The sequence below is a fragment of the Motacilla alba genome, chromosome 2 (assembly GCF_015832195.1).
Source record: "Motacilla alba alba isolate MOTALB_02 chromosome 2, Motacilla_alba_V1.0_pri, whole genome shotgun sequence".
NCBI lineage: Eukaryota > Metazoa > Chordata > Aves > Passeriformes > Motacillidae > Motacilla > Motacilla alba.
In genome coordinates, this window is record NC_052017.1 from 14693520 (window position 1) to 14706319 (window position 12800).

The following is a 12800-nucleotide window of genomic DNA, read 5'->3' on the forward strand; positions in this document are numbered from 1 at the left end:
ATATCTCACCACCTCCATCATTAGTGATGGGAAGAATGTATTATCACTGTACCAGCAACTATTAATGTTAAATGTTTTTAAATCTGCTGCACTGACACCTACAGATACTAAAAAAGAGAAGAAGCTTAGAAGCTGTATGAATTATTCATTTTGAGTTTTAACAAATCATGGAACAGTGGAGAAATTTTAGAAGGCTGGAGGTGAAGGGGAACTAATGTGCCCAAATTTAGAAAGTATAATAAGTGCACCTTGAAAAGGCCGATAGTAGTATGCTGTCAGTGAAGATTTAAAGGAGAATTGCATAATTAATGCTGGTGAGATTGGGCAAGTCAGACCTACAATGTACTGCTGCATTGGGGTTACTCTTTCTGTAAACTCATATTAGACTGACTGGCCTGTAGTTCCCCAGATCCTCTCTCTTGCCTTTCTTGAAGATGGCTATGTGCCTTTTTCCAGTCTTTGGGAATCTCCCTTGATGCCATGACTTTTAAAAGATGATAGAGTGCATCCTTGTGGTGACACTGACCAACTCTCTCAGCACTACTGAATGCATCCTTCTGATCCTGTGGATTTGTACGACTGCATCTTCATCTACTCTTGGTAATGTTATATCAGTGCCTCAGCCTCTTCCATGGCTTCATTCACCTTCTCTGCTAAACATTAGGCCCACTTTTTCCTTAGCCTTTCTTGCCTTTCTTCACTCTCTATGTGCATGCTTGAGTAGTGTCTTAAATAATTAGAACTCTTAAATAATTAAATAATTAGAACTTAATACAAGTTAAATAATTAGAACTTAAATAATTAGAACTCTGCTGCAATCTACAGACACTAAGCATGACTAGCAAAGTTTGGATTTGGACATAAAGTAGGAATTAGTGCTGCTATTCAAAAAAATCGGTGTTTGGTTATTTAATAGCCCTAAGTGAGCAGAACATCAGTGTTAGAATTTGAAGGCTTGACATGACTCAAGCAGTGTAGGTGTCCCACAGCATGGCTTTTATGGTAAATTAATGAAAAGGTACTGTGTGTCAAACCAAAAAAAACTAGCTGCTTTAAAAGCTTGGTCATGCTTAGTTGTTTTCCTCTTGAAGTACTAATTCAGTTTGGTCTTGCTTAGTTTGAGATTTAACTGAATGCATTTGGAATACAAATATCCGTAGGAACAGAAGACAAAGCTGGAGGCCCATAGAGAAAGAAGAATGTTCCCAGGGTTAGCATAGACTGCACGCCACAGCTGGTTGCTGGACAGCATCCAGGAATAATTTTGACATGTTTATTTCACATTTTTTCTCTGTGAACATGTTTTAAGGACACTTCATTAAAAATGTCCGATAGTCTTTGAAGCTCTGTGCCTTTAACGTTTTTCAAACAACAAACAGGGTGGTGGATACAAAAACGAAAATTATTTTGGCAAGGACTATTTGCACAATGAGAACAGCACAAGCTAAGTGAGTGAAGGCAGTAAACTAGGACAGGTTGGATTTTGATTTATTCTTTTTTGTATTTTTAACTGTGTGAAAGTTTTTTTAGTAAGTATGGTTCATCAGTAACACATTGCTGATAGACAATAATAGACTGCAAGAAAGAGAATAATTTAAATAAATCATAAACTATGTTGTCCTGTATATTTTCTAGGAATGGTGTACCAGTTTGAACAACAGCTGATATTTTATGTGCTTCTCGATGCTAGTCAATAAAGCATGTCACCAAAACTAGGCTACATCTGGAATGTTTGTGTCTATTTAAATTCTATTATTTGTATTAAAAAATGTATGTATACCAGATTGACTAGAAAATACACTCTATTATGTTCTGATTGCTCTTAAAGTAAATGACACATTAGTCATTTCAGCCCAGCAGTTGCTTTCTCAGTTGGGTCAGAGCTCTGAGAGCTCCCAACCAGGGAACTGGGACATTCCATGCAGGAGTAGCCATCAAAGTGGTGACAGTCCTTTCCCAGAGAATGAGAGGGATGTGACCGAGCAAAGAATGCGGGTGAACAGCTGAACCTCTCTGCTGGGGTTTGTATGAATTAATCTGGTCACAGCAGCAACAGGGAGGGCAGATGCTGCCTCTGCTGCCTGTGCTCAGCTCTCAGCTGGGCTGTCACTTTCCTGGCTGCAGCTCTCATGAGGGTTCCAGAGCTGTAGTTCACATCTTCAGCTGTGGATGTTGAACTGCCCTTAATTATGCAAGATAATTTTGAGTGCATTGGTTGCATGTTGGGAATTCTTTTTATCTACAAGTATAACATTTATGCAATATTCTTTAACACTTAAGGCACCTACTGTGACAGAACTTATATAAAATGTGACCTTTTAATATTTGCACTAAATTTGGAACTCTGGCTTTTATGAGGGTGATTCAGTGAGATTAAGTTCTAATTTGTCAGCTTACTGTTTGATGATTTTTCCAGTGCAGAACAGTTTTTTATATGCTTGGGAGGCAGTAAAGGTGGAAGCTGCTTAAGATGGAAGTTGCTTATGCTAGTCATTAGATTTTTACAGGATTTTTAGGTATGACCAGTTAAACACATATTCCTTTCTGGGGAGTAGGATCGTGTTTGGGAAGCATAAGATACAACTCATAGTTGAGCAATGTTTTTAATGTTGGGTATTGTTAAAAAAAATCCAACTATTGTATTTGCATCTCTAGTTTTAAAAGCATGTGTTCTTGAATGTACTGAACACTCAGTTATTCAGAAAAAACCCATCCTTAGCCCTGGAACAGTCTGGGCTAGCAGTGTTAGAGGCAGAGTTTGGGGACAGAATAGCACCAAAACAGCTGAACCAGTTCTTAGCACAACATCTGATTCCTTACCTGGAATATTTTTCACTACAGGGCTATCTGCAAGGACCTGTTGTGCCTCACAACAGTTACACATGCTGAAATGAATTCTACTTCTTCAGTAGAACTTAGAAGTTGCTTTTGAGTTTAGCTGAAGAAAACAGGCTTCTTCCTTCAACATAAGTCACTAAATAGTTCTGTGTATAATTCAAATGAAGAGCTTTTTTTTGTGTTTGTTTGGCCTTAAAATTTACTTTGCTTTAATGGTCTAAGCATGTGGCAGTGTTCATTTTTTTGATGCTAATACCGTTTTCCTGTTCTTTGTTTCTTTAACTTCTGTCTTAGGAGTTTGAGTATGTGTTACGGGTAAGCCCTTTTGAGAGGGAATTTAAACAGAGTCATCAATTGGTAGGCAGTTTGAAGTTTAACTTCTTGGAAGTACATCCCATCTTGGCCTAGGATATTTATTACTTGATTGGGCACAGTCACAGTAAACAGATGTTATTTTTATTTTAAATTTTTATTTTTGTTAGTTCTTGAATGCTTGTTTTGCTTGGGTCTGTGAATATGATATATTGAACTTAAAAAACATAAACTGCATTTTATGAAGTATGGAAGATACTGCTGCACAAACTTTATAAATGCCACAGTGTAGCTTTCTTGACCTTTTAAGAAACTTGTAATGGAAATTCTTATAGAAGTAGCTGATGCTCTTGTTTGGTACCATGGCAAAATTGAGTACCGTGTTCAAGTTTGCAGCTGTAAAATCAGAAATAATTCCATTATTTTAGTCAGAATTGCAAAAGCAATTCACCTTGCAAAGCCTGGAGTGGTTTTTTTTTTTTTTTTTTGCTTTTTGTCAGCTGTTGGTTTTTCTTCTAAGTAGAACATTACCAACATACCCAGACTATATGAAAATAATGAAACTCTGTAGAAAATCCTTCTTGAATGACACAGGAAGTTTTATCAGAGAGATGCAGATTAGTGTTGAAGTGCCCCAAAATACTTCAGTCAGAGGAAGTGATTGACTATTTCTTGTTTAGTCTCTACAAACCTTTAGGGCCATCTGTGATTCTGTGAAGAATTCAGTATCACATTTCAAACTTAAATCAGTCAAAATTGTGCGGCTGAATGTAGCTTCTAATCCTCTGATTATTAGTGGAATTTTTAGGGCTGTGTTATCTGACACATTCAAATAAATTTTTTGTACGTGTCGTTATGTTTTGAGGTATCAAATAGCTCCAAAATATGTTAGGACTATCAAATTAAACAGAACTTGCTCTCCTTTCAGCGTTGCAGACCTTGTTCTTTCTGTAGTCTAAAATTAACAAAATCCTGAAGCTTTCACTGGAAGTTGTAACACTACTAGTACTAGCTTATTCTTCAAATGTTAAAGTGGAGGAAGATAAAAAAAACCCCAAGTAAAATACAACTTTTGTGTCCTTTTGGTCTTTCCTGTAGTCCTCTTTAATTATTTTGGTTGGTACCTTTGTATGTAAACCTCATTCTGCTCTGAAATAATCTGGACTTCTGTAGTATAAAACCAGGTTATTCATTAGGTAAATAAATTTCTTTACAAAATGTCTTTATTCTCTGCCAGTCACTGAAGTTCTCTTTAATTCATCACCATAACTGATGGATTAAATATTAAATATGGAAGGCTTATGTAATTCTGAACTATGGTAAGAGCATTGCCATAGGAAGTGATGGAACAATCTGTCCTATGTATGTATACCAAATTTTGCTGTCATTTTCAGGCTACCTTTTTCTGTCAGTTAGTAAATACAATTTGATTTCTGAGAGGCAGTTGTTGATGTTTTTAAGACTCATCCAGACAAAGCTGTGAGGCCCGTGTTGACCCTGTTTTCAGCAGGGAAGTTGGACGGGATGACCTTGTGCAGTTTCTGCCAACCTGAATGATTTTGTGAGTAGCTGTGTACACAGCCACAGATGTTTGTCTGGTTCTGTGAAGTTTTAGTGTAACTCCAATGAAATTGCTGTTTTAGTGTTTGTGATATTGTTTATCTGAACAGAAAGCTAATGTACAGCAGCAGGTACACAGTGAGGGATAAAATATGCAGTCGGGTCTTATCAGATCAAAACAGTAATTAATTACGAACAAATGTCAAAAAGTTTAATTAGGCATTACAAACTGAAAACCATAGTGGTGTGCTGCAATTCCACTATGAATGACGTAACATATTGCTAACAGAAGTGTAAGATACACAGATTGTGTCTCACGAAACTGCTTTCTTGAGAATCCCAGCAAAGCTTCTAAGCAGTGTGGACCCAAGCAATAAATGAGTGCTTAATTAAGAAGCAGGATAACGTGGTGGTGGGGAGGAACAGGAGTAGAAGGAACTGTGCTCTTTAAATTTGATAAGTGAATTCTAGATTAGCCATTACCCACAAAGAATGGTACACATTTCTGTTTCTTGTTTTGTTTTAAATGTTAAGTTAATTTAAATTGAAATTGTAAGAACTATGGACAGCATAGATTTCATGTAGTATGTTATAAAAATGAAATTTGTATTTTCCAGAACTATTTTTTAGTTGTCCTAAGAATCAAGAACAAAATCTATCAATTTGTATTGATTTGTCATTTCACAGTTGTATTCACACCAGTAATAACCAAGATTGTATTTTAAATCAGAAACTTTGGCCTTTTAATACAAGGTAATGGCAAAGATGTCTAACCCAGACATGGAACCTTGCATGGGTCTCCAGTTTGTGGCATTCAGAGCACTCCTACCAAGACGGGATTTACTAAGGAAAACATAGTATGACAATCTGTCATTTTAAATTGGAAATTTGAAAAAAAAAGTTGTTCTTTTTTGACATTCAATGAATTGGCTGATATTAGGCATAATAGTGACCGGGCTCTTTTGAATTTTTTCAGAATGGAGTTGTTTTCTTAAATGGAAAATAGTTGGGGTTATTTACAGTCATGAAAACTGTTCCACTACACTTTATTTTAATACACATACATTTCATAAAATGAAGACTCAATATTGCACCTTCTTTGACCTTCTCTTCTCCCAGTGTCTTTTTGAGAAATTTCACTTTTATACATTTTTTCACAGGTCCTTGAATTTGCTTTTTTGGAGATAGTTGTAGTTGTAAAATAATAATTAGTGAGACTGTATGCTAGTATGTCCACAATAGTAGAAAATGTGTGGAACAGCCTCATTTCTTGCAGTGTATTGCTAGTCTTTATTCATACGAGTGAAAAACCTTCAAGCTGATTTCAAAAGACTTATCTCCTCAAGAAAAGCAATCATTTTTCATTTGCCTGCTATTTTAAGCCGAACGTTGATGTTGCCCTATGTTGTTTCATAAATAATCTTTTATTCTCAGCAACATGTTACTGAAAGTGGCATAGAACCTGTCGTGTAGGCACAGTTCCACTCTGACAGATGGGCAGAGCGTAGGCTTGCCAGCCAACCATTCCCCACATCACCCAGCAGAGTATGAAGGGAAGCATTTTTGTCCAGGATTGCCACTGTGGCATTCAGTGCATGTAAGGCTTGAAGTTCAGGAAATGCGCTCGGGCTGGTCCATCTCACAGGATGACCAAAAGTTTATAAATAGCCTGGGTTTTAGGTTCTGCTGGGTTTGTACTGTTCTCTTTCTTTTTGTGGTTCTGCTGAAGTCATCTAATGGGCTCGGCCAAAAGAATTCTGCCATGGACACACATTTCTCCGTGATGAATTATCTAAGTATGGAAACATAAGCAGTGAGCAATTTCACACGCTGTTGTTTGTGACTACATGCATATCTCTTTGGGCATAGAATAGGAAGACTAGGATCTGAAACAGGATTAACTCCTGGTGTAAAAATATGAAAAATAGAAAATACGGAGTAAATCAGACATTTGAGACTGAAGATGAGAATAGTGAAATGCAGAATATTTTTTCAGGTTTTCAGAAATGCAAATCAGCTGTTGCTTGGTTATTGGGGTTTAGGATTTTGGAGGGGTTTTTATTTTTTAAACAAATTGGCTTAATGCCTTGTGCTTGATTTTTATAAAGTAGCCAAGCACTGCAGGTTTTTGGCAAATACACTTGCTTGAACAAATGCTTTTGTGTGTTACACTAGTCAGTCATTGTGTCTGTCATTTTTATCTTCCTCTCTATTTTTTGTATAGCTTCAGTGTTTTAATTTTTATTTCAAGTCTAACTTGGCCTTTATATAACAATGGATTTTGCCAACTTTCCTGGAAGCACAATACTTTCAGGCTTTTTGGGGAACTCTGTTTCAGTTGAAAAGTTTCTAAATTATGGGAAATACTATTTGCATGGCACTCATTTACAAGATGGCATGGTATGTGAAAGAACAGGTGTGAAAAATGAAGTGCATAAAATTTCTTTTGAAATACAAATGGGCATTTCATGGGCTTCTGTCAGGAGAATGTCTTTTCTAAACTGTACTAAGTATTTAATTTTTCTTTTTAGCTGGATGTTTTCCTTCTGAAATTAAATTACATAATATTTCTTTACATGCTTAGTTTTAAATTAAAATTCATAATTAAGCTTAATATGAAGTTACAAGACTTGATTTAATGCTTTCTTCTAGTGCCTGAACTAATGTACACTGTATTAGAAGGTGCAGTCGTCATTGAGAAGCTTTGTTCTTTTTACAAAAGGTACCAAAAATAGATTTGGTTAGGGTCATAGTGGTCTAGTTTAATACTGTTATGATAATAAGTCCTATAATTACTTTCAGGTAGTTCTTCCTTCCCAGAGGACGAGGTTTTTAGTTTTGATGTCTGCTTAAAGCATGAGGATGACAGTAAAATTAATGTCATAACCTTTACAGCCTATTTATCGGTTTCTCTGTAATATCCTAAAGGATTTTGTGTAACATCTAAGATAAATATCTTAGTACGGACAAGCATCGAATTAGGTTAATTGGGTTCAACTGATATTCATATTCAGTGTGTCTATCAGGACACCTGTTTCATATAAAAGACCTTCCTGTGGGTATCTTCCTGTGAAAATTGCTTTGAAATTATTACATGTGTATGCTCTGCTTCCTTTGGTTGTTAAAGACTGAGTTACAGTATGGGATTTTTTTTTTTCAGTTTGCTTGCTATTTTTGCCTCTTAGGAATAGTGAAATTTATCCTTTCATTCTCTGGTAACATAAGGAATAGTACAGGCATGATAGAGCTTATTTTATGGCATTAAGAGAGATTTTACTCTCTAATTCTGTCCAGCTTCAACACCACTTCACTTGAAATTCTTGTAATAGATTTCTTTTCATCTCTGAGTAGTCAGCAGCAGATTTCTAGAAAACTAATTTGAGTTCTGGAATGATTTTATTTAGTGTCTTATAGTAGAGTTATAAACTGAGCAAAACAAATTTTAAGATTATATTGAATTTTTAAAATCTTTATAATTTTGATAAGCTCTTAGGTGGAGAAGAATTTATGATATTGGCAGATAGAAATTCGTGTATTTGGAAAGAGCCAGTATTGGACTCAGTTATAACCAGGGAAGAGTGAAAGAACATTTGCCTCTTCAGTACTCAATGAAAACATCAGGAGATACTGAATTATTAGTTGCTGACCAGCCTAAAACTTTTTCTGAATATAAGAATATAAAAGAGGTACAAAATTTAATTAGTAATTTTAGTTCTAAGTGTAGCTTTTTTTGAACATCAGCATGTGGGTGTTTTTTTTTGTTTTTGTTCTTGTTTTTGTTTTTTAAGGGAAGTAGTCATACCAGTGAAATGGGAAAAAAACCAAACCCGAACCTGCTCAGGACAGGCATAAGTAGTTTTGTGCTTGTTATAATCTTCAAATTCTGAACTTTTTAGTACAGAATGTTTTAGTTAGACTGCATTTTACATTTAGGACATGCATGAAATGTGTGTAGATAATAAATATCTCTTAAAACATGTTAGTCTAGCAGAAAAGTGTCAAAAACTGTCAGAGAAAGGATCAAAAAGACAGGATCACAATTGATGTATTTGAAAACAGTGTAAAACACAGATGGGACCAATGCACAATGTTTATAGTTTGCTTCGTAAACTACATATAGTCAAAGAAAACATGCTTTAACACAGTCATACATATAAGGATGGATAGAAGAATTTGAAGGGATAACAATTTGTCCTGATTTCAGAATCCCGAGCTCTTCAGTTTTTCCAAAAAGGGAGGTTGCTTGATTAAATATGGTTCTTTCATATAACAGCAATAATAAAAATACTATTCATGAATTGATAAAAGAAATTATTGATGTTAATTGGAGAAATTATACTCTTTTAAAATTACTATGATTATTATTAAGAGCAGGTGATCAGTGTCTGTCAAATAAGCACTGAATTTCTAGGTTAATACCATTACCTTGCTGCAGTTAGAGTTGAATTCAAATCAGAGATACCTCTAGAAAATGTTTGGGTTTATATGGTCCAATTTTGTGTTGTAGTGTTAGGGTTTGTGAACGTGTCTGGAAAGAATATTGGAAAAATGTCTAGAGCTTCTATTTCCACATAGTATTCTAAGAATTGTTGATCTGTATCCTGAAGTCTGGTTTATAATTCTAAAAGTAGATAGTAACTATAGATGGGCACCCTCTTAACATGATTTAATGCTCCCATACACTGGGAAAGACCACAGAAACCTAAAAAAAAGTGACTTTGAAATAATAATTTTGAGAAGCTTTATTTGAATATAATTTCTCAAATTGTTTTTACAAGAATGTGTTGCTTTAAATGTTTCAGTGTGTTTTGAAGTCCTGTAAATACTAAGTGGGGAGAAAAACTTCAGACTTTGATTCTCTGAATAGCTGTTATTGATCGATATGGCCTTAAAGAAGGATGTCTTACAATGTGGGTGACAGAGAAGTTGGAAAGCCACGCTGATTTCTGGAAGCGTCTCGCCATTCCAAAATTATATTGATGTGGCCTGTTCCATTCTTGGATGTGCAGAGGGAGCTGTCTGTATGTTCCCACGACATCAAACTGTGTTTAGATGAGCCAGTGTGTGTTTGAGAGCTGGGCCTGACAGCTCATGGCTTGGCTGCTTTAGTACCACGGACAGAGGCTCCTTGAGGCAGTTGGGGATCTGCTGATGGGCATCAGCAAGCCACTGCCAGGAGATGCTGGTTGATGTCCCAGAGCTGCATGTTAGCTGTGGCTCAGAACAGAAGATACAGGCACCAGAGAGCTTCACCTGTTTGCTGTGTGAGAGGTCTCCTCACAGCAGCCACGCTCAGTGCTCCCATGCTTTGATATTGAGCTTCCTGAAAATGGAACTGGTTTTCTTTTTACTTTACTGCTACCTACAGAACCATTTTCTTCCAGAACCTCACCATTGCTTTATGAGAGTCTATTGCATGATAGTAAAGAAATATGTTCAAGGCTTATTTTGTTTGGTATTTGCATCACTATTTGTCCTATGTATTCTGTATTTAAGCAAAACTAATCTTTGGTACTTCATGTGCTCAGAAGATGTGTCATGAGTGCATGTCTGGCATGTTCTTTATGTAAGGTTCTCCTGGCTGTTAAAGTGGTCAGGAAAGTCAGCAATTTCCACATCTGTGCAGCTGGCTTTGTTTGTGGAAATGTTGTAGATGTTCACTGCTTTGAAAGCCTAGATCTGAGTAAACCCCCAAGAAGTTTTAGTTCCATCTGTGTCAGTCAGTGGACTTTTCTGTTACGTTCCCAAAGCCTCTGGCTGCATCAGGAGAGCAAGAGCTTCATACCCTTTTGATGTCTAACATATTAGTGGTGTTCAGTTGAACTAAACTATTATGCAGCCATTCCAAAAGCTAGGCCATTTTATGAAAAATAAATCTAAGTGAATAACAACAGTTTTATGTTGTCAATGTATTATCCTGTGTCTTTCTTCCCTCACTGTTGAATCCCATTTCACCAGAGCTTGAACAGCGCACCCACCTGCACTGGAAAGAAGTAGCCAACTCTTAATTTACTGGGTGGCCATTTGATGTAAAGCCATTTTGTCAAAAGCAGTGTTGTAAATACTAACAGCACATTCAGGACAGGTGGCAGTGTAATGTGTGGTTCACAAGAGCAAGGTAGTATCTTCACTGTAGCATCCATGGAAGATTCTGCTGGTCAGACAGTTATGTGGGTCCATGCAGTCACATAGGATCACAATGGTTCGGGTTGGAAGGGACCTACTGAGTCTCAACAGCCCTGCCTGGGCAATGTGATCACGTCTCCTTGATCACATTGTTCAAAGCTGCATGCAGCTTGGCCTTGGTGAGGCATTCATGGCTTCTGTAGGAAAACTGTTCCAGTGCCTCACCACCCTTACAGTAAAGAATTTCTTCCTAGTATCTAATCTAAACCTGTCCTCTTTCAGTTTAATGCTAATACCCCTTGTTCTGTCTGCAGATGCACTTGTAAAAAGTCCACTCCAGCTTTTCTGTTGGCTGCCTTTAGATACTGGAGGGTCCTAAAAGGTCTCCTTGGAGCCTTCTTTTCTTCAGGCTGATCAGCCCCAGCTCTTTCTTCATAGAGAAGTGCTTTAGCCCTGTGATCCATGATGGGGCTCTCCTCTGGATCCTTCCCAACAGGTCCATGTGTTTGAAGGGAAATGATTGCTTAACGCTGTATTGTCTGTGATTCTTCAGAATGTATTGCCACATTGGGATTCATGACTGTCCTCTTTCCTGGCTTTAAGAAGGTTGTTTAATCACAAGAAGCCTAAGTTAGTGGTACAGTGTTGAAATATGGAGAGCACATATAGGGGTCCAAAGAAACCCTTGGTTTAAATCTCTGGTGGTGTTTTCTTGAGAGCTATGGACATATTGGGGTCCATTCTGAAATACAAGTCTGGAAACTATTGCCATTGTCCTGTTCATTTTTTGTTAGTTTGTAAGAAATTATCAGAGCTTCTAAGTATCTGTATTTCTTTCTAGGAACATTGTCGTAACTGTTAAAGGGCATAATGCAGAATCCATTAACAGTTTCTGCAGGTATAGTATGCTTTCTGTACTTTATTTAGAAATTAGATGCTTGTGATTCAAAATGTGGAAGAAATATCATCATTATTAATCACTGTATTACTTGTGTCTAGTATTCTGCTATGGTATGATTTGGGATAAAAAAAGGCATTACTGCAGCATTTATCACTTTAAACAATTACAATAGCTAAAATTGTATGCTTCTTTAGGGCATTGCTAATTACTGCTAACACCTGTAGTTGAAACTTGAAGTGCATAAATCTGCTTCTTCTTTGATTCAGCATAATTAAGTATTCAGGTTTTATTAATTTTTTAAAATCTTCGTGTATGTGAAAATCCCTGCTATAATTGATCCCCATATTAAATGGGGTTAAATCTATCTGCATATTATGCTACACAGTTAGCAGAAACTGGAAGAAACATTAACTTGGACTTTTTAATGCCTTTTCTTCAGCATTCCCATCCTTACTAATATTTTTGTTTTTTTAGTTCTTTCTTCTATGTGGTTTCTTCAAAAGTTATCTTTCATTTGATTTAGTTTTCACTAGGGTTGATGTCTTGATTTTTTCCCTGTTATTAGTAAGGGTATTTGTGTATTCTCAAGCCTCTAAATGCGTAGCTGTAACTTCAGTTTTCTTTCCCTTTTGATCTGTGCCTCAATGCTAATGTTTAAGTATGGTTTTTAAAACGAATGTCATTTTTAATGATACTTAAATGTGAGTGAACATTTGATGGATATGACATCAGCTCTAATGGACCTTTCAGAACCATTGCTGGTTGTCAGTTAAGTTTCCATTGTTAGTACTTATGTTAATTAGAAAGAGCACTATCTATTACTTTATTTGAAGCCTTGAGCTTTTACTGTCATATAAGTTTATACTTTACCTGTTTTGTGAAGACTGAGTATTTTTATGATGCTGTAATAATTCTGAGGAAGCTGTTCCAGAAGCATGTCATTCTGATTGATCTTAGTTGATGAGTTCTGTGTCTCTTGAGACTGTTCTTTCAAGGAAGACAGTACTTCGTGTTGGGTAAAGCTGCCCACCCCAGAGTGTGTTCTACATTCCCATGCTTGTGA

The 12800-nt window shown here is 36.4% G+C and overlaps 1 protein-coding gene across 7 annotated transcripts in view; it reads left to right on the forward strand.

Annotated features, from left to right (window-relative positions):
* The window catches only part of ZNF438 (zinc finger protein 438), a 53849-nt gene that overhangs the window by 20494 nt on the left and 20555 nt on the right, over positions 1-12800 (forward strand). For 5 of the 7 annotated variants that reach the window (XM_038127717.1, XM_038127721.1, XM_038127719.1 and 2 more), the window contains one exon: positions 11678-11734. The exons of the other annotated variants lie outside the window; for them this stretch is intronic. In XM_038127717.1, coding sequence (XP_037983645.1) covers positions 11707-11734 — 28 coding nt within the window. In that variant the 5' untranslated portion in view covers positions 11678-11706. The remainder of the gene's footprint in view (positions 1-11677; positions 11735-12800) is intronic. 7 annotated transcript variants of the gene reach the window in all.